Source organism: Cavia porcellus, unplaced genomic scaffold (genome assembly GCF_034190915.1).
Source record: "Cavia porcellus strain 051 isolate PalLab524CR breed Dunkin Hartley unplaced genomic scaffold, mCavPor4.1 scaffold_6, whole genome shotgun sequence".
Classification (NCBI taxonomy): Eukaryota; Metazoa; Chordata; class Mammalia; order Rodentia; family Caviidae; genus Cavia; species Cavia porcellus.
This window is the reverse complement of record NW_026947489.1, coordinates 29,732,254-29,753,042: the sequence shown is the minus strand read 5'-3', so window position 1 is coordinate 29,753,042 and position 20,789 is coordinate 29,732,254. Positions and strand designations below refer to the sequence as shown.

At 36.0% G+C, this 20,789-nt stretch overlaps 2 protein-coding genes across 8 annotated transcripts in view; both read left to right on the top strand.

Annotated features, from left to right (window-relative positions):
* Knl1 (kinetochore scaffold 1) overlaps positions 1-20,789 on the top strand; it is a 76,349-nt gene that overhangs the window by 22,200 nt on the left and 33,360 nt on the right. For all 5 annotated transcript variants that reach the window (XM_063250283.1, XM_063250281.1, XM_063250282.1 and 2 more), the window contains 7 exons: positions 572-631; positions 1,802-1,863; positions 5,453-5,511; positions 6,194-6,227; positions 11,206-11,240; positions 14,634-14,686; positions 15,652-20,316. In XM_063250283.1, the coding sequence (XP_063106353.1) occupies positions 572-631; positions 1,802-1,863; positions 5,453-5,511; positions 6,194-6,227; positions 11,206-11,240; positions 14,634-14,686; positions 15,652-20,316 (4,968 nt within the window). The remainder of the gene's footprint in view (positions 1-571; positions 632-1,801; positions 1,864-5,452; positions 5,512-6,193; positions 6,228-11,205; positions 11,241-14,633; positions 14,687-15,651; positions 20,317-20,789) is intronic.
* On the top strand, positions 572-8,427 carry LOC100716103 (beta-1,4-galactosyltransferase 1-like). Of its 3 annotated transcripts, XM_063250284.1 has the most exons (4): positions 572-631; positions 1,802-1,863; positions 5,453-5,511; positions 6,263-8,427. In XM_063250284.1, the coding sequence occupies exon 4, from the start codon at positions 6,439-6,441 to the stop codon at positions 7,621-7,623; it is 1,185 nt and encodes a 394-aa protein (XP_063106354.1). In that variant the 5' UTR covers positions 572-631; positions 1,802-1,863; positions 5,453-5,511; positions 6,263-6,438; the 3' UTR covers positions 7,624-8,427. The 3 variants fall into 3 exon arrangements, with proteins under 3 accessions (XP_063106354.1, XP_063106356.1, XP_063106355.1); XM_063250286.1 differs by lacking the exons at positions 572-631; positions 1,802-1,863 and adding an exon at positions 6,194-6,227 and having other exon boundaries at positions 6,396-8,427; XM_063250285.1 differs by lacking the exons at positions 572-631; positions 1,802-1,863 and adding an exon at positions 6,194-6,227 and having other exon boundaries at positions 5,477-5,511; positions 6,307-8,427.

The window sequence follows — 20,789 nt, the reverse complement described above, 5'->3', positions numbered from 1 at the left end:
TATTTTCTTTGGGCAATCTCTATTAGCAGACAGACTCTCTACCTGTGATTGTTGTGCATCTGGCCGTACCTATTTCCAAGTTCAAATCCTATTTGAAAAATAGTATCTATTTCCTCAAGATTAAAACAAAAAAAAAGGTCAAGAACTGAATTTTGTTGGTAGAGTTATCCTGATAGGATCAAGTCTTTGTTCCTGAACCAATCATTATTGATAAACAAATAATAGATTGTTCTAGACAGCACTACTTCCTATACCCATAACTGGATGGAGCTTCACACAGACCACGTGGAATGAGAGGGAGCAAAATGATCAGACACCCAGGAAGCTGAGGCAGGAGGATTGCTGTGAGTTGAATTGCATAGTGAAACCCTGGAAACTAAATTAAAATAATCAGGGACAGGATTAGAAAAAATCAGTTATTTAAATCTGCCATAAAGCAATGAGTAATACGACTTTTGAGGCATTTCATAGGTTTTTATAGAAAGTTTTACTATTTATGGGATAACTTGAAATACTGATTATTAACACATATACTAGATTTTCTTGAATAATTCTTAATTATTGCCTCTAGATTTTGAAACCCCCAAGGAGTCCTCTTCAGGACCTAAAAAATGGGAATGAAACAGTTCAGGTAAGTAGTGCAAATGCCTTATAGATTTCTTTCTTTCTTTTTTTTTTTTTTTTTTTTTTTCGTTTTTATCGGTACCAGGGATCAAACTCACAACCGCACACTTGCAAGGCAGGCGCTTATGCTGCTGAGCTAAATCTACAGCCCTAGATTGCTATTTTCAAAGTGGTATTTTATTAACTATAAGAAGACAGAAGATCATACACGATTCTTATTTGAATGTGTAAGACTAAGCATTCTGTAGTCTTTAGGTCAAAATCCAAACTCTTACAGGCAGGGTAGTCAAATGGTTGTACAGCATGTGCAGGGTCCTGAGTTGATTCCAAACATTGGGGAAAAAATCTAAAAACTTGACTCTGCTGGTATTAATAATCTGTAAATCATATATTTTCAGCCTTCTTTCTTGTCTCTTTCACACATATATCTCACTATTCAGTTGTTTGTTCTCCAAACAAGACATAAACTTTAAGCCTACAAGTACTTATACATGATGTGATCTCTAATATGGCCAGTCCTTCATTCTTTTTACTCCTTTTTTTCCTTTCCTTTAATACTGGAGATTAAAGGCCTTAACACTGTGCTACATCTCCAGAATTTTTTAAAATTTTAAGACAGGGTATCGCTAAGTCTCTTAAGTTGCCCAGTCTGGGCTTGAATTTCTGATCCTCAGCTTCCCAAAGTGCTGGAATTACAAGTATATGCCATTACACCTGGTTTAACATGTCTTCAAACATATCAAAAGGTGGAATTTTGCAGTGAATTCTCATCTATTCATCAGCTAGATTCTACAATTTACATTTTATGTTATATATATTTTATTTATTTTTTGGTACCAAGAATCAAACTCAGGACCTTGAGCTTGCCAGGCAGGTGCTTATGCCACTGAGTTGTATCTCTGGCCCTATGTATATACATCTTGCTACAATTAAAATTTTATAAAGTCTTTATTACAATAAGGTCACCATAATAGGTAACATTACTTTTGTTCCCTCTCTTTCTTGATTTGTTGTATCATAGTCAACTCATTGAAAATCATACTCATGTTCATTAAGTACTCTACATTGGGATCTTTTGGTAAATAATTTCAAATTAATTTAGAATCAGACTTGATCTCTGAAGAATTAATCCACAGTGGTTTCATTAAGCATCATACCATGTATTCTCTCTACCTAGGAATCCAGTGCTTTGAGAAATAAGAAAAACTCTCGACGAGTCAGCTTTGCAGATACTATAAAGTAAGTTGAAAGGAAAAAAATGTTATAGGTAATGCTTTTTTCTATACCAAATCAAATATGTTAACACGATTTGGATAAGGTATTTGGATTAAAGAAACATAACAGAATTGTTGTTTAACAGGTTGTTGACTGTTATGTTCAAGAGCAATATTGAGGTTTTCTTAAAATCAGAAATAAAACAATATCTACTATCACCATTGTTATTTAACATTGTATTTGAGGTGGTAACCAATGAAAAGATAATGAAGTTGGAGCTATAAAAATGAGAAATGTGGAAGTAAATCTTTTGCCTTTTTCAGAAAAAATGATTGTATATTTGAAAAATCCGAGAATATACCACAGGTAATAATAGTATGATACAAAATTATATATGGAAATCCATATATTTCTTATATAGAACTAACCAGATAGAATATAGCTATATATTTTTTCTATTGTATTTTGTTGCTATTAATTTATTAAAATTCTTCTGCTTTTGCTTTTTCTTCTTCCTCATCCTCTTCTTCCTCCTCTTCTTTGTGATGCTGGGACCAGATTCTAGGCAAGCATTTTACCACTAAGCGACATACCCAGCCTGACTGTGGTTCTTTGTTTTTTATTTATTTATTTATTTATTTATTTATTTATTTATTTATTTATTTATTTTTTGAGGCAGAGTCTCACATATCTCAGGCTGTCCTTAAAATCACTATGTAACCTAGGCAGTCTGCCTGTCTCAGCCTCCTAAGTGCTATCTTCTTGTCTCAATGTCTCAAGTGCTAGGATTACAGATGTGCACCACCAGACCTGGTGGTTGTGTTTCTTTTGAGTTGAGAACTTTTGTACCTGGGATATGATTTCTTTCCTATATCTCCATATAATATAGATGTATGAAAATAAATTTTTGAAAGTCGAGAATTAGAAGGAACCTTTTGGAGACCCTTCAAACCCTTCATTTTATAAGTAAGATAACGCCAGCCAGGAATGGTGGGACGTGTGTAATCTCAGCACTTAGGAGGCTGAGGCAGGTGGATTGCCATGAGTTCAAGTCCATCCTGGGCAACAGTGTAAGTTCAAGGCCAGCCTGAACTACACAATTGTGTCTCAAAAAAAAACCAAAAAAACAAAAAAAAAGATAGTTAAGGTTAGATAGGTGATCTGACTTTGAAAAGGAATACAAAAACCAACATTAAGAAAAAATCCCATAGTCTTTTTATATACCAGTAATGAACTAGAAATTAGCAAAACAATTTGATTTGGAATAACTTTTAAAAAAAATCTGCAAATTTACCCAACCAAGAAGATGAAAGATCTCTATTGTGAAAATTACAAAACACTGAAGACAGAATTTAAGAAGACACTAGAAAATAAAAGACCTGTTATGTTAATGGGTCAGCAGAATTAATATTGTTAAAATGGCCACATGACTGGGCATGGTGTCACACACCTGTTGTCTTAGCACTTAGCACTTAAAGTTTCTACACAATAAGAGAAATAGCCAACAGAATGAAGAGATAACCTACAGAATCAGAGAAAAATCTTTGGTGGCTATTGTCCCAAGAAAAGATTAGTATCTAAAATATACGAAGAATTTAATAGCAAAAAAGCAAAGATCTCAATTTTAGTATTTCACGCTCACTAGAGAAACAGATGTTAGTATATGTGCTGCTGAAGCACGCACTAGAGAAACACTTAATGCAGGATATCTAAAGATTTACGAGGTAGACTTACAGTAGCTGCCTACAGTCAGGTGTGGAAGAATGTAAAATAGCTGTCAGCTTACTGGAGAGCTGAAAGATCCAGCCAGAAGTTGAAGACCTGCAGCTCACTATAGTGTTTATGCAAGTTCATATCAGAAGGCCAAGGAGTCTGCTGGAAGCCAGGAGACAACCTCAAAGGTGAAGAGAGGAGTTTAAGTTGATGCAATCAGATAACTGTCACATCAATCAATAAATAGGCACATAAACTGAACAGACACTTCTCAAAAGATGTACAAATGGTCAATAAGTATATGAAAAAGTTCTACATTTTTAGCCATAAGAAAAATGCAAATCAAAACTACATTTAAAAAATCTTTGTTAGTACAAGATCATTTCACTCACCTTGAGTTAGTCTATGTGCAAAACACATATAAATTCTTATTTCCCCTTCCCATCTGTTCTCCTTCATCTAAACTACATTTAGAGTCTTATCTTACCCCAGTCAAAATGGCTGTTATCAATAATACAAAAATAGGGTTGCAGGGGGGGATGAAAATAATAAATGCATATGCAAAATTGCCAAAATGAAACCCAGTAATTTGTATTACCAATAAAACAAAAACAGTAAGTCAAAGCAAAAAAAAGAATTTTTTAAAAAAAACAGTAAATGTTGGTGAGATTGCCAGGGGAAAAGGAACCTTTCTGTACTGCTGCTGGTAGTGATGCATATTAGTGTGGTCATTATGGAAATCAGTATGGAGGTTCCTCAAAAAACTAAAAGCAGAACTATCTTGTACTAGCACTAGAAAACTAGAAAAAATTACCAGCTGTATTCCTCCTTTATAAAATACACCTGAAGGAATTAAAGCCAGTATACTTAGGGATACTCAAATACCTGTATTTTTGGGATATAAAACCTACCTAAGATATAAAGATATAAAACCTGCCTAAGAGCCCATCAGCAGAAGAATGGATAAGGAAAATGTGGTATAGAATGGTGCAGTGGTACATGCCTGTAATCCCAACATTCAGCAGGTGGAGGCAGGAAGCCTTCAAGTTAGAGGCTACCCTGGGTATATAGTGAGACCCTGTTTCAAAAAAAAATAAACAATACAAGAAAGAAAATATGGTGTGTGTGCATAATATAGTATTCAGTCAAAGAAGAAGGATGAAATTACATTATTTACAGTTTAATGGATGGAACTGGTGATCATGTTAAGTTAATTAAGAGACTCAAAGACAAGTACTGTATTATAAGACAAGTGTGAGGAATTTAAAAAAAAGATGGCATGAAAAGTAGAAGGGGGTCTTACTGCACAAGAGAAAGAGAACAAGAGAATGCGGTTTTCAGGGACAGTAATAGGAGATAGATATGATCAAAATATGTTATATGCATGAATGAAAATAACATACTGGAACCCAGTATTTTGTAAAAGTCACTGTTCTTGTAGTGAAAGCTATTTGAGGCCAAGAATCATGTGTTTGTATCCCAGGATATAGTATAATGCCAGGTATATAGGAAGGGTTTGATAATTGTTGAATCAAATCAATATTTTAGGTTATTGAAAAGAGTAAAACAATGATTGGGTCAGGACTCATTAAAGGAAATCATAGCAGGCTTTAATGTGGTAGACTAATTTTGACATTTTAAATAATAATAGTAAATAATATAATAGTGGAAATTGAAATAAAATGTTTATCTTTTTTTCCCCCTGGTGTCTTTGCACAGAGGGTGAAACTTGATAGAACACTAAACTAACATTCATGAATTCATGAAACTGGGATTTGATTCCCAGCACTACCTCAAAAAAGAAAGAAAGATTTTCTTTACTTATTTCAAAATATACTATAAATTAATACCAAAAAATTCTAATTAAAATACACATATTTCCATTCATCTTTGTTTTCAGTTTTAGAGTATTCCAGACAGAGTCTCATACGAAAATAGCGAAAAAGTCTGGAATTACAGGTAAATATGTTATGTTACTATAGTCCCTGCTAACTCTTTTCTTTGAAATTTTAGTATGGCTATCTAACCAGGTAATTGATATAACTTAGTGTCTGGTTCTCCCCCCTTTCAGAGGCCTTTATATTAAGTTGTATCCCCAGCCCTTTTTTAAATTTTTCTAAGGCAGATCTTGTTAAGTCACTGACTCAGGCTGGCCTCAGACCTCCCAAAGTGCTGGGATTACAGGTATGTGCTACCATATTCATACTTAAAGTTTACTATGAAGCCTGCATGGTGGTACTTGCCTGTAATCCCAACACTTAGGAGGCTGAGGCAGGAGGACAGTTGCAAGTTCAAGACCAGCCTGTGCTACAAAGTGAACTCAAGACCAGTCTGAACTGCATAGGGAGACCCTGTCTCAAAAAGACAAAAAAAAAAAAAGGTACCATCAAGCCAGGCAGAGTGGTATGTATGTGTGACCCCAACTATTCTGAAGGCTAAAGCAGGAGAATTGTTATTTTAAGGCCAGCCTGGGCAACAGAGCAAGATCCTGTCTCAAACAAAAATCTTTGAGACATGGGAATATAAAGTAGGGTGAATAGTAAGTAATTCGTTTTTTCGAATTGTTAATCTCTGTTTATGAGTTTTTGTTTGTTTAATGCTTTATCGGTGTATCTTTGAAAAACTTTTATTTTATTTTTAGAAACAGAAGCAGGAGAAAATGTTCTGTTTAACTGGTAAGTAAGAGACATTTCAAATTCTGTTTAAAAAGTTTATTCCTAGGTCAGGTGTGGGGATGAATGCCTGTGATCTCAGCACTCAGGAGGCTGAGGCAAGAGGATGTCTTCAACTTTGAGACCAGCCTTAGCTACAGGGTGACATTCAAAACATTTTTCTTTGGGCAGACTCACCTGTAGCTCACCTCCCACTTAAAGCCAGCATGGGAAGATGAGGTTTCAGGAGCAGCTACTGAGTGGCAGTGCCACATTGCCCTGTGGCTCCCTGTACCGTGCCTGTTGCCTGCTTGTGGCCCTCTCTGCACTGCACTTTGGTGTCACCCTTGTCTACTACCTGTCCAGCCTCAACCTGAGCCACCTGCCCCGGCTAATTGGAGTCCCCACAACAGTACTGGGCATCGTTGCCAGCAGGCATCCCCCTCGGCAACCCCAGTCTGGAGTGACCTGGGCACTGCCTCCTTTGAATATCTCTGCTCAGCCTCTCCTGGGTCAAGTCTCCAGTCCTGGTGTGAATTCTGACCACAGCCCCACAAACAACTTGACTTCTGTCCCAATGTTCCCCACAAAAGCACTATTGCTGCCCACTTGCCCCAAGGAGTCCCCACTACTTATTGGACCCATGGTGATCAAATTTAACATCCCTGTGGATCTGGAATTTTTGGCAACACAGAATCCAGAGATAAGGATGGGCGGCCGTTATACCCCCAAGGAATGCATCTCTCCTCACAAGGTGGCCATCATCATTCCATTCCGTAACCGGCAGGAGCACCTCAAATATTTGCTGTATTATTTGCACCCCCTTCTACAGCGCCAACAATTAGACTATGGTATCTATGTTATCAACCAGGCTGGAGACTATATATTCAATCGTGCTAAACTTCTCAATATTGGCTTTCAAGAAGCCTTAAAGGACTATGACTACAACTGCTTTGTGTTCAGTGATGTGGACCTCATCCCAATGGATGATCATAATGCTTACAGGTGTTTTTCACAGCCACGACATATTTCTGTTGCAATGGACAAGTTTGGATTTAGCCTGCCTTATGTTCAGTATTTTGGAGGTGTCTCTGCTCTAAGTAAACGACAGTTTATTATCATAAATGGATTTCCTAATAATTACTGGGGCTGGGGAGGAGAAGATGATGATATTTTTAACAGATTATCTCTTAAGGGCATGTCTGTATCTCGCCCAAATGCTGTGGTTGGGAGGTATCGCATGTTCCGCCACTCAAAAGACAAGGAAAATGAACCCAATCCTCAGAGGTTTGCCCAAAATGCACACACTGAGGAGACAATGTACTCTGATGGTTTGAACTCACTCACCTATCAGCTGTTGGACATAGAGAGACACCAATTATATACAAAAATCACAGTGGATATTGGGACACCAACCTAGTGTTTTGATTCAAATAGTAGATTTACAGTGGCCAGGGATCTCTGCTGTGTGTCTGTCAGTCTGTTGGACTGGTCCCTCTCATTTGTGCAGTCTGAGTAATATGTCTCTTGCTCATCATTCAGACACCTCTCCTGATGACCAGGAGGAGTGTGACATTTTGTCTACAACTTGGCTTGTGTGACTTCTTAGCAGTTCAAGGTGTTTGTCAATGTAGAAAATATCAGGCTGTGGGGGCTTCTGGACATGCTCACAGTGTCACCACAAAGCCTCAGAACTGCACAGCTCAAAATTGGTGACCATGGGACTCATTCCCACTGATGAAATTGCTAACTTGTAAAATGGATAAGAATTTTGGTTAAAAATGGGACGTTTGTATTATTTTATGAAAAATTGGAGGATCGGAGATTTAGCTAGTGGCGTAAATACCTACCTGTTAAGCGCAAGATCATGAGTTCGATCTCCAGTACCAAAAATAAAAATAAGAAAGAAAGAAGAAAAATTGGAGACTACTGCTGAAATTGGTTGGGAGGGTACCTTTTGGTTGTCAAGTTTTACAAAAAACACAAAGTTTCAACCAGTTTCCTATTATGTGCCCTTTTTTCAGTGGTATGCACCTATTACTGTATGTTATGTGCCTTTTTTTTTTTTTTTTTTTTTTGTCTTTTTCCTTTTCCCTTTTTATCGGTATCAGGAATCAAACTCATGACTGCCTGCTTCCAAGGCAGGCGCTTATGCCGCTGAGCTAAATCCCCAGCCCCTGTTATGTGCCTTTTAAAAAAAAAAAAAACTAGATTTTATGTGTGTCTTCACAGCAAAAAAATTTTAAAACTTGAGCCTTGAACCTTTGTCCTGTTTATGTATTAAACCCAAGGCAACTTTAGCCATTAGAGTAAAGGCCCTTGGTGTTCTCACTTACAATGTTGTCTCTAAGTTGTCTGATTTTTCTGAATGTAAAGATGTTTTTAAAGAAGCAGCTTCTAGTTTAAAGAACAAATCAAGTTCTGATTATGGTCTAGCTTGATTTTGTGTTGATCCATCTTTGCATGGCTATTTAATGTTAAGTCATGACAATTTTTCTGGGTGTGTTATATAAACTAGAATTGCCTGTGTATTATTAATGGTGTTTTAAATGTGGGAGGGAATCAAACTTTTTTAGGAGAAAAAATAATATATGCTGTAGAGGCCAAAAATGGGCCTCTTGAGTTAGCTGGCCCGGCTTTATGAAGAGTAAAATCATCTTTGGATCCTTGATGTGGGTAAGACCTCTGGGGCAGAGACCTGGGAGCTAGGTATTGAAGAGTAAGTTTTGAGAAATATAGAAGCTTTTCTGTCCCTAGAGCCTGACTTTTCCAAAGTGCCCTAAAAGAAAGGAAACAAATGTGCTGAATGGTGACTTCTTTTGTTACTTCCTTCACTTTTAAAATTCTTTTTTTTTGGTACCAGGGATCAAACTCATGCCGCTGAGCTAAATCCCCAGTCCCTACTCTTAAAATTCTGTATTTTCTTTTTTGTTTCTTTTTTCCTGTTACATTTTCATTCATGAGTACATGGTTCATTTTCAGAACCAAGGGAAATTCTGCTTCACTTGTACCCACTATTTGATGACTTTTTAATGTCTACAGAGGGTAGCCCCAGTCCCAAGGCACAACCAAGGACATTTTCCTAGCCTGTGAAATGTTGTGTCTTTGGTTTTCTCACTGGAAATTCCAGGGCTGAGAGTTCAGGGAGCCTTCTGTGGAATTTGTCATATGTTATACTTTTCTTTGTGTCTGCCTATCATGTTGCTGGTAACCCCATGTGACATGGGAAAGATTGAGGTTGGCACAGGAGGATAAAGGAAATGCTGTACTGGCATTTAGCCTAATGAGGGTCTCCACAGAGTAGGTATAGATTGCATCACACAACCAGGAAACAACTTTCATTTCCTTGAGACCTGTTGTGCTATGCATTTTTATTTCTCACATATGATGTGTATTTACTGGGGGATGGGGGTGTACTTGACCTTGGTGTTCAAGAACAGACAGCTGGAGTTTTGCCTGTGAAATCCAGTAATATAACATGAATAAATAACTCTATCTTTGTAAAAATTAGAAAAAAGAAAAAAAATTTCTTTTTGGCCACAAAAAGAGGTGGCACATACCTGTAATCCCAGCACTTGAGGGTCTGAGACAGGAGGATCCCTGTGAGTGTTGAGGCCACTCTCAGCTACTTAGTGAGTTCAAGGCCAGCCTGTACTTTATAGCAAGATGCTGTCTCAAAAAACAAAAACAAAACATTTTTGTGTTTTTGTAGCCCTTTGGGGAAATACGTAGCATTAATTTAAAACATAAAGTCTTTGCAAAATGTAGTGTAATTACTGCTCTGTCTAATGAAGATGTGTATTATCTAATTTATAGTTTTAGTAGACTGATGATTACTTTCATATATAAATTACTAAATTCATTAATAGATTGTTTTCATTAGTCTTTTTGTTATAATATTAATAACAATTACATGTTATCCAAAATACTTTGAACCAGAAGTGTTTCAGAGTTCACAGTTTTTGAGATTTTTAATATTTGTGTAGATTTTATCAGCTGAGTATCCCTAATCTGAAACTCTGAATTCTAAAATGCTCCAAATACAAGCCTTTTTGAGTGTCACATTCAAAAAGTTCTCAATTTCAGATTTGGAATGCTAAACATCTACATAGAAAAGTAAGTAACTTTTAAGCAAATGAAAAGATGCTTACCTGTATTAATCATAAGAAAAATACAAATTTGGATTACACTGAGATTTTTTTTTTAAAGAGTCGAATATATTTATCTGAGAGAGTCAGAAGCAGTCCCAAGTGGGTTGCCAAAAACTCTCCACTGAGTTTTTTTTTTTTTTTTGTCTTTTTCATTTTTATCGGTACCGGGGATCGAATTCATGACCGCCTGCTTGTAAGGCAGGTGCTTATGCCGCTGAACTAAATCCCTAGCCCCTTCCACTGAGATATTTTTTATCAGTTAAGGATATACAGAAGAAGTTCAGGGCCAGGAGTAAATAGCTCAGTGGCATAGCACTCTGCCTGGCAAATGCAAGATTCAGAGTTTGATTCCTGGTCCCACCCACCCCAAAAAAACAGTTGCTGATTACTAGTGGGACTGTAAATTTTATAGGCAATTTGGCAGTATCATTCAGGATTTTAAGTGCACGTGCCCTAATGCAGCGATTTCATTCTCAAACTTAGTTTTTAGAGATAGGGTCTCACTAAGTCTCTGAATGGCCTAGACTGGGCACAAACTTCCAGTATTTCTGCCTCAACCTACCAGAGTACGGGGATCACAGGCGTAAATCACTGTGTGATCCCGTGGTGTGCCCAGCTTTCCTTATTCTTTTTTTCCACTACACAATCAGGATGGCCTTGAACTCACCATACAACCCAGGCTGGCTTCCATCTTGCAGCAATCCTGCCTCAGCCTCCTTGCTGAGTGTGCCATCATGACACAGGAATATAGGAGTCTACCATCGTGCCCGACTTTCCCTACTCTTTTAAATATTGCTATTCTCGGTAACTGTATGGGATAAAGATTATAAAAATGCCTTTTTGATTTTTAGGAATAATTCAGAAGATAGTTATTGTGAGATTACTGGTAAGTATGGTCATAATACTTTTATTGTATACTTTTCTCTTTGTCTCTTGATAGGTAATATATATAGGATTCATGAAAAAATAATTTAAAGAAAGCTTGGTTCTTTATACAAGGCCTTTATATAAATTTTGATAAGCATGTTATGATGTCTCTCAAACTTGTTGTACCTTCTGATTTTCTATCTTGGATTTCTGCTCACTCATTCAAGTCTAGAATGGAGGAATTATTTTGAACTCTTCCTTTATTCCTCATATTCATTAGCCTCTACTTTCTATCTATTCTGTCTCCTAAATATTTTGCAACTCTCTTTATCTCTTATTTTTCTGCCATTGTTTTAATGCAAGTCTTCATTATTTTTTCTTGGACTGTTATATTTAGTTTCATATCTTTCCAGTTCGTTCTTGATATTTCTAAATTTAATTATATTACCTCCTCATTTAGAATGGTTCAGTGAAAAAATAAATGAAATAAAAATTTTAAAAATGGTTCAATGACCCTTTTTGCTGATGGGATGAAGTCCAAATTCCTTAACACTGACTTAGAAAGTGCTTTATAATTTGCACTAAAAACTATTCTTTTCTCCAACCTTATGTCCTGCCCTTTAGAGGTATTCTGTGCTCTAGACCCTGATGAACTATTTGCAATCCCCCCGTGAACATTTTCTGTGTGTATGCATTATGAATGCCATTTTCTCTACCTAAAATGCTTTCTGATTCCAATTTGGCTGTCAGTTTTCTTTTTTTCACTTCATTTTGCTTTTTTTTTTTTTTTTTTTTTTTTTTTGGTACTGCAGATGAAACTCACAACCTAGCACTTGCCAGGCAGACACTGCCACTGAGCTATATCCCTGACCCCTCATTTTACTTTTATATTTCACCTAACTGGAGTAGTCAAAGTAGCCAATCTTTAAAGTTTTACACTTCTTGACAGAAAAGGAACATTCATCATAATGTAAATTAAATGCAGTGCAAATTTAATTGTTGTGTTCTGCTGACATTTTTTTCTTAGGCTTTTTTTGCTTTGGGGTGTTTTTTTCGGTCTTCTTCTGAGACAAGATTTTGCTATGCAGTTCAGTCTGGTTTGAACTCACTTTGTAGCCCAGGCTGGCCTCAAACTCACAGTGATCTTTCTGCCTCACTCTTCCAAGTACTGAGATTACAGGTGTGTGCCACCATGCCGGCCAGCAAGGCTTTCTTGATGAAGGAATTATCACATGATTTACATTTGCTATAAGTGTTGTTTCTTATCATCATGAATTGGTAATAATTCACAGATATGCACTATTCTGCAGGTAACACTATCTTAAATAGATTCTTTACTGACAAAATCATGGAGTTAGCCACTATGTTACATGCTTACTGACCACCCTGTTTGTTTTTCAGTCTAGTTTAGAATTTATCACATAAAATTTTAGGTATTTACTTTGGCTCTCTTATTAAACTTTGAGTTCTTAAGTCCAGAAATTTTGTCTTGTTCTTCCTTGTGCCATGCACATTTGGAAATTTTTGTACATTATAAGCCTGAATCAGTGCTTGCTGAATAAATGGAAGATTGATATAAATTAGGCTTTTGCTAAAATTCTCAGGGTGAGACAAGATGGATCACAGTGAGTTTGAGGCCATCCTGGGCTACGAAGTAAGCTCAAGGCCAGCCTGCAATACAAAGAGAGACCTTGTCTCAAAAAACAAACAAAAAGTCTTTTTTTTTTTTTTTGGTCTTTTTGAGATAGGGTCTTTTTTTTTTTTTTTTTTTTTTTGTCTTTTTCCTTTTTATCGGTACTGGGGATCGAACTCACGACTGCCTGCTTGCAAGGCAGGTGCTTATGCCACTGAGCTAAATCCCCAGCCCCCTGAGATAGGGTCTTACTATGCAGTTCAGGCTGGCCTTGAATTGACTTTGTAGCCGAGGCTGGTCTTGAACTTGCAACAGTCTTCCTGCCTCAGTCTTCCAAGTGCTGGGATTATAGACGTGTGCCACCATGCCTGGCTCACAAAAAGTCTTATAATTATTTGTCATATGTACTAAAGTTTGCCATATACATGCATATATATAAATATTTTCCCTGTTAGTATATAGTATCCTCAATTCCTTATTTCCAAAGTTAAGTTTGTGGGGCTAGGGATTTAGCTCAGCGGCATAAGCGCCTGCCTTACAAGCAGGCAGTCGTGGGTTCGATCCCTGGTACTGATAAAAAAAAAAAAAAAAAAGGAAAAAGACAAAGTTAAGTTTGTGATTAAATCTTTATATAATAATTTTTTTTGGTTTTTTTGAGACAGGCTCTTCCTATAGTTTAGGATGGCCTCAAACTTGTTGCAGTGCTCCTGCATTGTCCTTCTTTCCAAGCACTGAGAGTAACAGATGTGGATCACCATGCCTGGATTTCAGTTTTAAAATGTTTTGAATCTTTTTTTTTTTTTTTTTTTTGGTCTTCTTGAGACAGGGTCTCCTTATGCATTTTAGGTTGGCCTTGAGCTCTTTGTAGCCCAGGCTGGTCTTGAAGTCACAGTGATCTTCCTGCCTCAACCTCTTGAGTGCTGGGATTACAGGTGTGCAGCACCACACCCAGCTAATTCTTTTTGTTGTTTCTTGCCGTAAAAGAAACTCTTACCATATTATACCTGAACTATTGTTGTAGCTACCTTATTGGTTCATCTTTTCTTGGATTTATTTTCTTTATTATGTTTTTATTACTTTTCTAAAATGAATATTTTCTAAAGTGCATTATATCTTATAATGGATATTTTTTCTTGTCTTTTTGAGACAGGTCTTGTTAGGCAGTTCAAGCTGGCCTTAAACTCACTTTTAGCCCAGCCTGGTCTCAAACTTACAATGATCTGCCTGCCTCAGCCTCCTGAGTGCTAGAAATATAGGAGTGTGCCATCATGCCTGGTTTTGTACTTATTTTTATAAAATGCTTATGTTTCATTATGGAACTCCTTAACATAGCATAAAAGATCCTTAAAATCTTATCCTGATCTTTCATTCTCATCATTTAGTATTCTTCATTATGTACCTCTGCTATATGGGAAGTAAAAAAAGACATAATAAATATAATAAGTAATCGTTTAAATTTCTAACTTTTAAAATTGTTGCCACATTCTACAAATATTCACACAGAGGAAACAATAACCATCGATCTCTGTCTTTCAAAGAATTTAGAAACTGGTGGTATAGCTTAATGATAGAGCACTTGCAAGGCCTGGATTCATTCCCCAGCACTTCCCCAAAAGACAATTAAAAATCTTAATGAAATTTAATTCTTAGGCCCTTATGAAGAACTTTAGTATCTAGTAAAGATAGTACTTTTAACTGTTAAAGGGCCTAGGAAGTGGAAAATCAGAGTCTTGATAGAAATTTTTGGTGACTACATTTTTTTTTCTTTTTCCTTAATAGGAATGAATACATTGCTTTGTGCTCCCATTCAGACCCAGGTACAGCAAAAAGAGGTATGAGTTCATGCAAGTACTTTTATTTTTAAATATCTACAGTTAAAATTTTAAAAGTACAAAGCTAGGCATGGTGGTACATGCCTGTAATCCTAGCTCTTGGAAGACTGAAGTAGGAGAAATGTGAGTTTGAGACCAACCTTGGCTACAAAGTGAGTTCAAGTCCAGCTTAAACTGCCTGGGGGGACCCTGTCTAAAAAAAAAAAAAAAACTTTAAAAATACCAAAAAATTAATAGTAATGACATGACTTAGGGATAACTTAACAAAATGAATCAATATAGACTGGAAAAATTTCCTACCTGCCCAGTTAACTAAGGATAGTTAAATCATTAGCAATTTAAATAATACGGACATATACCAGGACTTATAAAACCTTAATAAACATATGCATTACCTAGGACTTTATTAAAATATAGATTCATTTAAAGCCAATTAAAACTCTCCTTTAAAAAAAAGTTTAGTTGATTCATATCCAGTAGATAAGGAATAGACTATGAGACTCTGTATTTATAACAGTCTCATTGATAGTGTATAGGCCCATAGATGATGCTTTGAGTAACAAGGAGTTAGACTGTGTCTTTATACACTAAAAGACCAGAGCCCAGAGTATAAAATAAGTTAGCTAACATGCATCTATCTATGCCTTCTAAGACTTTTTTGTTTAGGATTAGAATGACCTATCCAATATAGAATCTTCATTATGGTTACATCTGGTGTTTATGGAGCTTTTCTTTCTTTTCAATTTTAAGTCATCCTTCAGGATATACATTTATCCTTGAATTTTTAATTTGTTCCCAAACACTAAAAAAGTAAATTATTCAACCTTTACAAAAATTTTTAAAAACAAATTGCATACAACATACCACAGCATTGACTCACTGAGAACTGTTTAAATAGTAATGTTGTAGAATATATTTTAGAAATTTACATTTGGCCTAATCTCTTTTATTTTCTTTCTGAATAGTTTTCAAGTAAAGAACACAAACATGAAAGGAAACATACAAATGATCAGACAGTCATCTTTTCAGATGAAAACCAGATGGATCTGACAGCAAGTAACACTGTGATGATTACCAAAGACCTTTTAGATTGTTCCAAAAATGAAGAGTATGCTAAGATAGACACCACATCATTTCTAGCTAACTTAAAGTGCCACATTGAGGATTCAAGAATGAAAAAAGAATTAAGCATTTCCATGGATCAAAACACTTCGGAGAAAAAAAATTTTAGTGACTTCATAAAAAGATTGAAAACTGGGAAGTGTAATGCTTTTTTTACCGGGCCTAATAAAGAAAATTCTGAAATTCCTATTTTTTCCAAGAAATCAGATAATACTCCTTCCACATATCAAATATGTACATCTTTTAATGTAGATGAGAAAAGTAGTAATATAACTAGAGTCTTTAGAGAACAAGATGATGGGATGAATTTAACGCAGTGTCATACAAACAATATTCAGACTTTCGTTCCCATAACCGGTGAGGCCAACTTAAGAAAATTCAAAGGTGACATTACAATTTATGATAATGACTGCATGGATTTGGCAACTAACCACACATTACAGGTTTTACCTTCTGTAGACAATTCATCTGAAACAGAAAATCAAACTCAGGCTGTCATGGATATTGCAACAGACTGTGAAACTAAAGCTCTAGGAAAGAAAACAATCTTTAAGAAATTCAATGCTGCTTTTCCAGACCCTTCCTTAAACTCTCCAGATAATCTACCTATAAACAGAAGTCATATTGCAGAGTCAGAAACTTGCAGAATCACTCAAACTTCCAATCAAGATAACAGAACATTGTCAGTGACCCAAGAATCTATATGTTCTAGTGAACTACTTATTCCAGGTAATAAGACAGTTTTTTATTCTACTTGTAATGATGCCATGGAGCTGACCAAGTGTCTTTCAAGTGTGAGAGAGGAGACAAATTTGTTAAACCATGACAGTAATTATTTTAAAATATGTCCCAATCCAGATGCCATACCTTGTATCACAGAGAAAACTATTTACTCAGAGGACAGCATTGACTTTACCAAGAGTCACACAGTTGTAATAGATAATCAGATTTTTGAACAATATCAAGCAGATGTACAGATGGCCACATCAATACCTAAAAAAGGAAAGATGCTCCAAAATTATATAATTGGGTCAGAAGATAGAAAAATGAATGTAAATTATAACTTCGTTCCTGGTATACCTAAAGAGAGATTACAGCAAAACCTGCTCTATCATGATAAAGATTCTCCATCAGCTGGCTATACTGAGGACACAGCAACAAACCATAATATAGTCTATTCAGGGGCAAGTCTTCAAAAACAAGCACCACTAGGAAATAATAGAAATACAATTTCAAACGAGGACTCTTCATTTTCTAACACAGAGCCATCACTTTCATCAGAAAGGCAGTCTGCTCTGACCAATCATGTAGTGAAATCTGTACTAGACCCGAATTTTATACTTCCTGAGTCACCGAGGAAAAATTTAGAGGATCCCACACCTGACTGTTCTCATGATACGTTGACTGTTTGTTCAGAGGAGGAGCAAGGTATGGATCTAACCAAGAGTCACACTGTTGTCATTGGATTTGGTCCTACTGAAGTAGAAGAAATTAATAATGCTAATGTAGAACACAGAACCACCCAGCTTCCAAGAGAAAGTACAAAGACAAATATAAAAGTGGAACAATGTGATAAGAGTCCTAATGAAAAAACTGAAGTATTTATGTGTAATGATAAGAATGCGTTAGATGACAAAAATATGCAGAATCCTGAATTTCTAAAAGAAAAACAAAATTTCAAAAATTATGGAAGGAAAAATGTTGGTGCACTAAAAATTGATAAGACTCTAGTATTTTCAGAGGGTAGTCAGAATGATATGGATATCACCAAGAGTTACACAGTGGAAATAAATCATAAACCTTTAGTAGAAAAGGCCAACTCTCATTTGATACCTTTGGAAGGAACTTCTAAAACTATTTTGTATGCATGTTGGGAGGATGATATGGAGATTACTAGAAGTCACACAACTGCTTTAGAATGTAAACCTGTTTCACCAGATGAAACAGGTTCTAGGTCTGTGGACAAAACTGTAATATTTGTAAATGATTGTGATGAACTAGAAATGACGAAATCTCACACTGTTTTCATTGACTACCAAGCAGAAGAGAGAACCATACTTTCTGATAGATCTAACTTTCAACAGTCCAGAAGGAAAAGCCTACAAAAACCAAAAGTGACATCTTCTGAGGATAATGTTTTCTTTTCTAAAAGTGATCACCTAGCACCAAAAGACAGACAAGTAACAGTGCTAGAATGTTCTAACAGAGATCCTACAGAGAAAACTATAGCATTTTTATCTGATGAAAATATGGGCATATCTAAATTAACCACTTGGGAAAATGTCAAAGATAAACAAAAGCCTGTATCTATCAATGAGCCTCTATCAGTCAAAAGTCAGAGAAGAAAAAGCCTTAGGCCACAAGATGACAAGCCCATTACATCTTCAGAGGATGATAAAAATGACATGGATATCATCCAGACTTCTATGGTGGGAATAAATAGCAAAAGTGCTCTTGAAGAGAGGGGAAACTTCACTTTGGTACCTTCGACAGGAATCTCTAGAACTGTTTTGTATGACTGTGGGCAAGATGACATGGAAATCACTAGAAGTCATACAGTTGCCTTAGCAAATAGAACTATGTTGGCAGATGAAGTAACTATTAGACCTGTGGACAAAACTATAATGTTTGTAGATGATAATGATTTGGAAGTCACCAACTCCCATACTGTTTTCATCGATTGTCAAGCCACAGAGAAAATACTTAAAGATCATCCTAAATTTGGAATGACAGAAGAAAAAAACTTAAATGTTTATTTTCCTAAGGTTGATAACTATGATGAAGAAGACACTAAAAACCAAATACTGTCTATAGAAAGCAAAATTGTTCACCCTGAGCAAAAGGATCATATAATATCTTCTATTCCTACGAATACATACTCTAAGCATCAGAGTGAAATGGGAATCATCAAATTTCATGTCCATGCTACAGGTGAAAAGGGCGAGGAAAAAGTTGTAGACCAAACCTATACATTGGAAAAAGCCAAAGTTGAAAGCTGGCAGTTAAATAGTACAGATAGAAAAAATGTGGATTTTACAGGTAGTCATGTGACTGCTATTTGTAGATCCAGTGATAATTCTTGTTCACCAGATGTTATTTCTCCTTTTAATAATTTGGAGAATAATGTCATGTCCTTATGTGATAAAGATAAAGTCAGTAAGTACCTAGTGCAAAATGACCTTGCCTTTACAGATAATTTAGCCAGTGAATTCTATTTGGAATCTGAGGGCCCACCTCTTTTTGCTCCTTGTTCTTTGTTAGAGAAGGAAGAAGTTATTCCAACTAATTCCACAGGACAGATAGACTATGCTGTAACACTGCTCAAAGATCAAGATCTGCAAAAAGAGCCTCAAAATCTATTACCTAGTCAAACTTTAGTGCATAATCAAAACCTAGGGGAAATGACTGAACTCAATTTAAAGCATGTATCTTTTAAACCTCCAAAGGATCAAATAGACATGTTTGTTGATGATGCCTTCATTACTTCTCAGCCTCATGTCTCAACCCAACAACTCCTGTTCACCCAAAAAGGACAGAATGTTGCCAGTGAAGATGTCTCAAAGCTGTCTAACACTGAAAATGAGAGTTTAAATATTGTTACAGAGAACTGCTCTGCACCCACATGTTCAGACAAATCCAAAATTTTCAATAATGAGAAACAGTTTGCTATCGGCTGTGAAAAAGAACTAAAGGAAAATACAGATATCCACAGTAACACAGACTTGACTGCCCAAGTTATTCAAATTCATGCCAATGCTAAAGAAACAGGTCCTATACTTGCATCTGATGTTCCATATTTTAGTAGTGATAAGCCAAGCCTGAATAATTTTAATGGAAAACCTGGAGAGTTTTTAGATTTTCAAACTGCTTATATACTGCCTTCTTCAGAAGAAATACTCAAACTAGAAAACAAAGCACTCAGTAATGTGACTACAGCACAGTCTACAGAAATAGGTAATGTTAACATATCCCCCAGTGATGCTAAACATAACAGAGCTGAAGAAAATAAAAATAATGGAGATGAATCTACCCTTGTACCATTAAAGACAGTTGTTAAAGATAAAATGAGGAGATGTCCTTTGGGAATATTTTTGCCCAAATTGCCAAACAAGAGAAATTGTAGTGTCACTGGTATTGATGACCTAGAGCAGATGCCAATAGAGACAGCTGCTTTACATCATTTAGAAACTCAGACTGTCTCCACCAAAGATTCAGGAATTGGATCTATTGCAGCTAAATTGAATTTAAGTCCATCTCAGTATATAAATGAGGAAAATCTTCCCATATATTCAGGTGAGATTAATTCCTCAGACTCAATTAACATAGAAATTGAGGGAAAGCCTTTGATTGAGACATATCAAAAAGAGATGTCACCATCTGAAGACAAAATGGAAGAAACCAGCAACAGCCAAAAAAGAACCTGGGTACAAGACAAAGATGATGTTGAGAATGAGAAAAAAATCAGAAAATATGAGATTAATTCTAGTGATGCTACACAGCATCAGGAGGTAAGCTCTTTTTGTTTTTTCTGTTATTTTGAGATGGGGTCTTGCTATATAGTACAAATTGGCCTTGAACTCACAATGTTCCTCCTGCCTTAGCCTCCTCAGTACTGAGATTACAGACATGTGCCACTACACCCGTTGAGCTGTTTTGAACCAAGGGATGTTCTTGAGGTGTTCGTTTTTTAAACTAGTGGATATCCTTGAATTTTAGTCTATAAGTATGTAGAAATTAGTTATTTCCATTATAAGGATACAGAAACATTCCTATATACAATCTCCAAAAAATAATTTACTAACAGATTTCAAAATAACTTATAGTGATAATAGCAACAAAAAGTGGAAAGGATTACAAAAATTGGCCAATATTAGTGGAATGTGGTCTCAAGAGCCTATAATTCTAGCTGTGTGTGAGACTGAAGCAAAAGGATTCAGAATTTGAGGGCAGTCTGGACACTTTAGTGAAACTCTATTTCAAA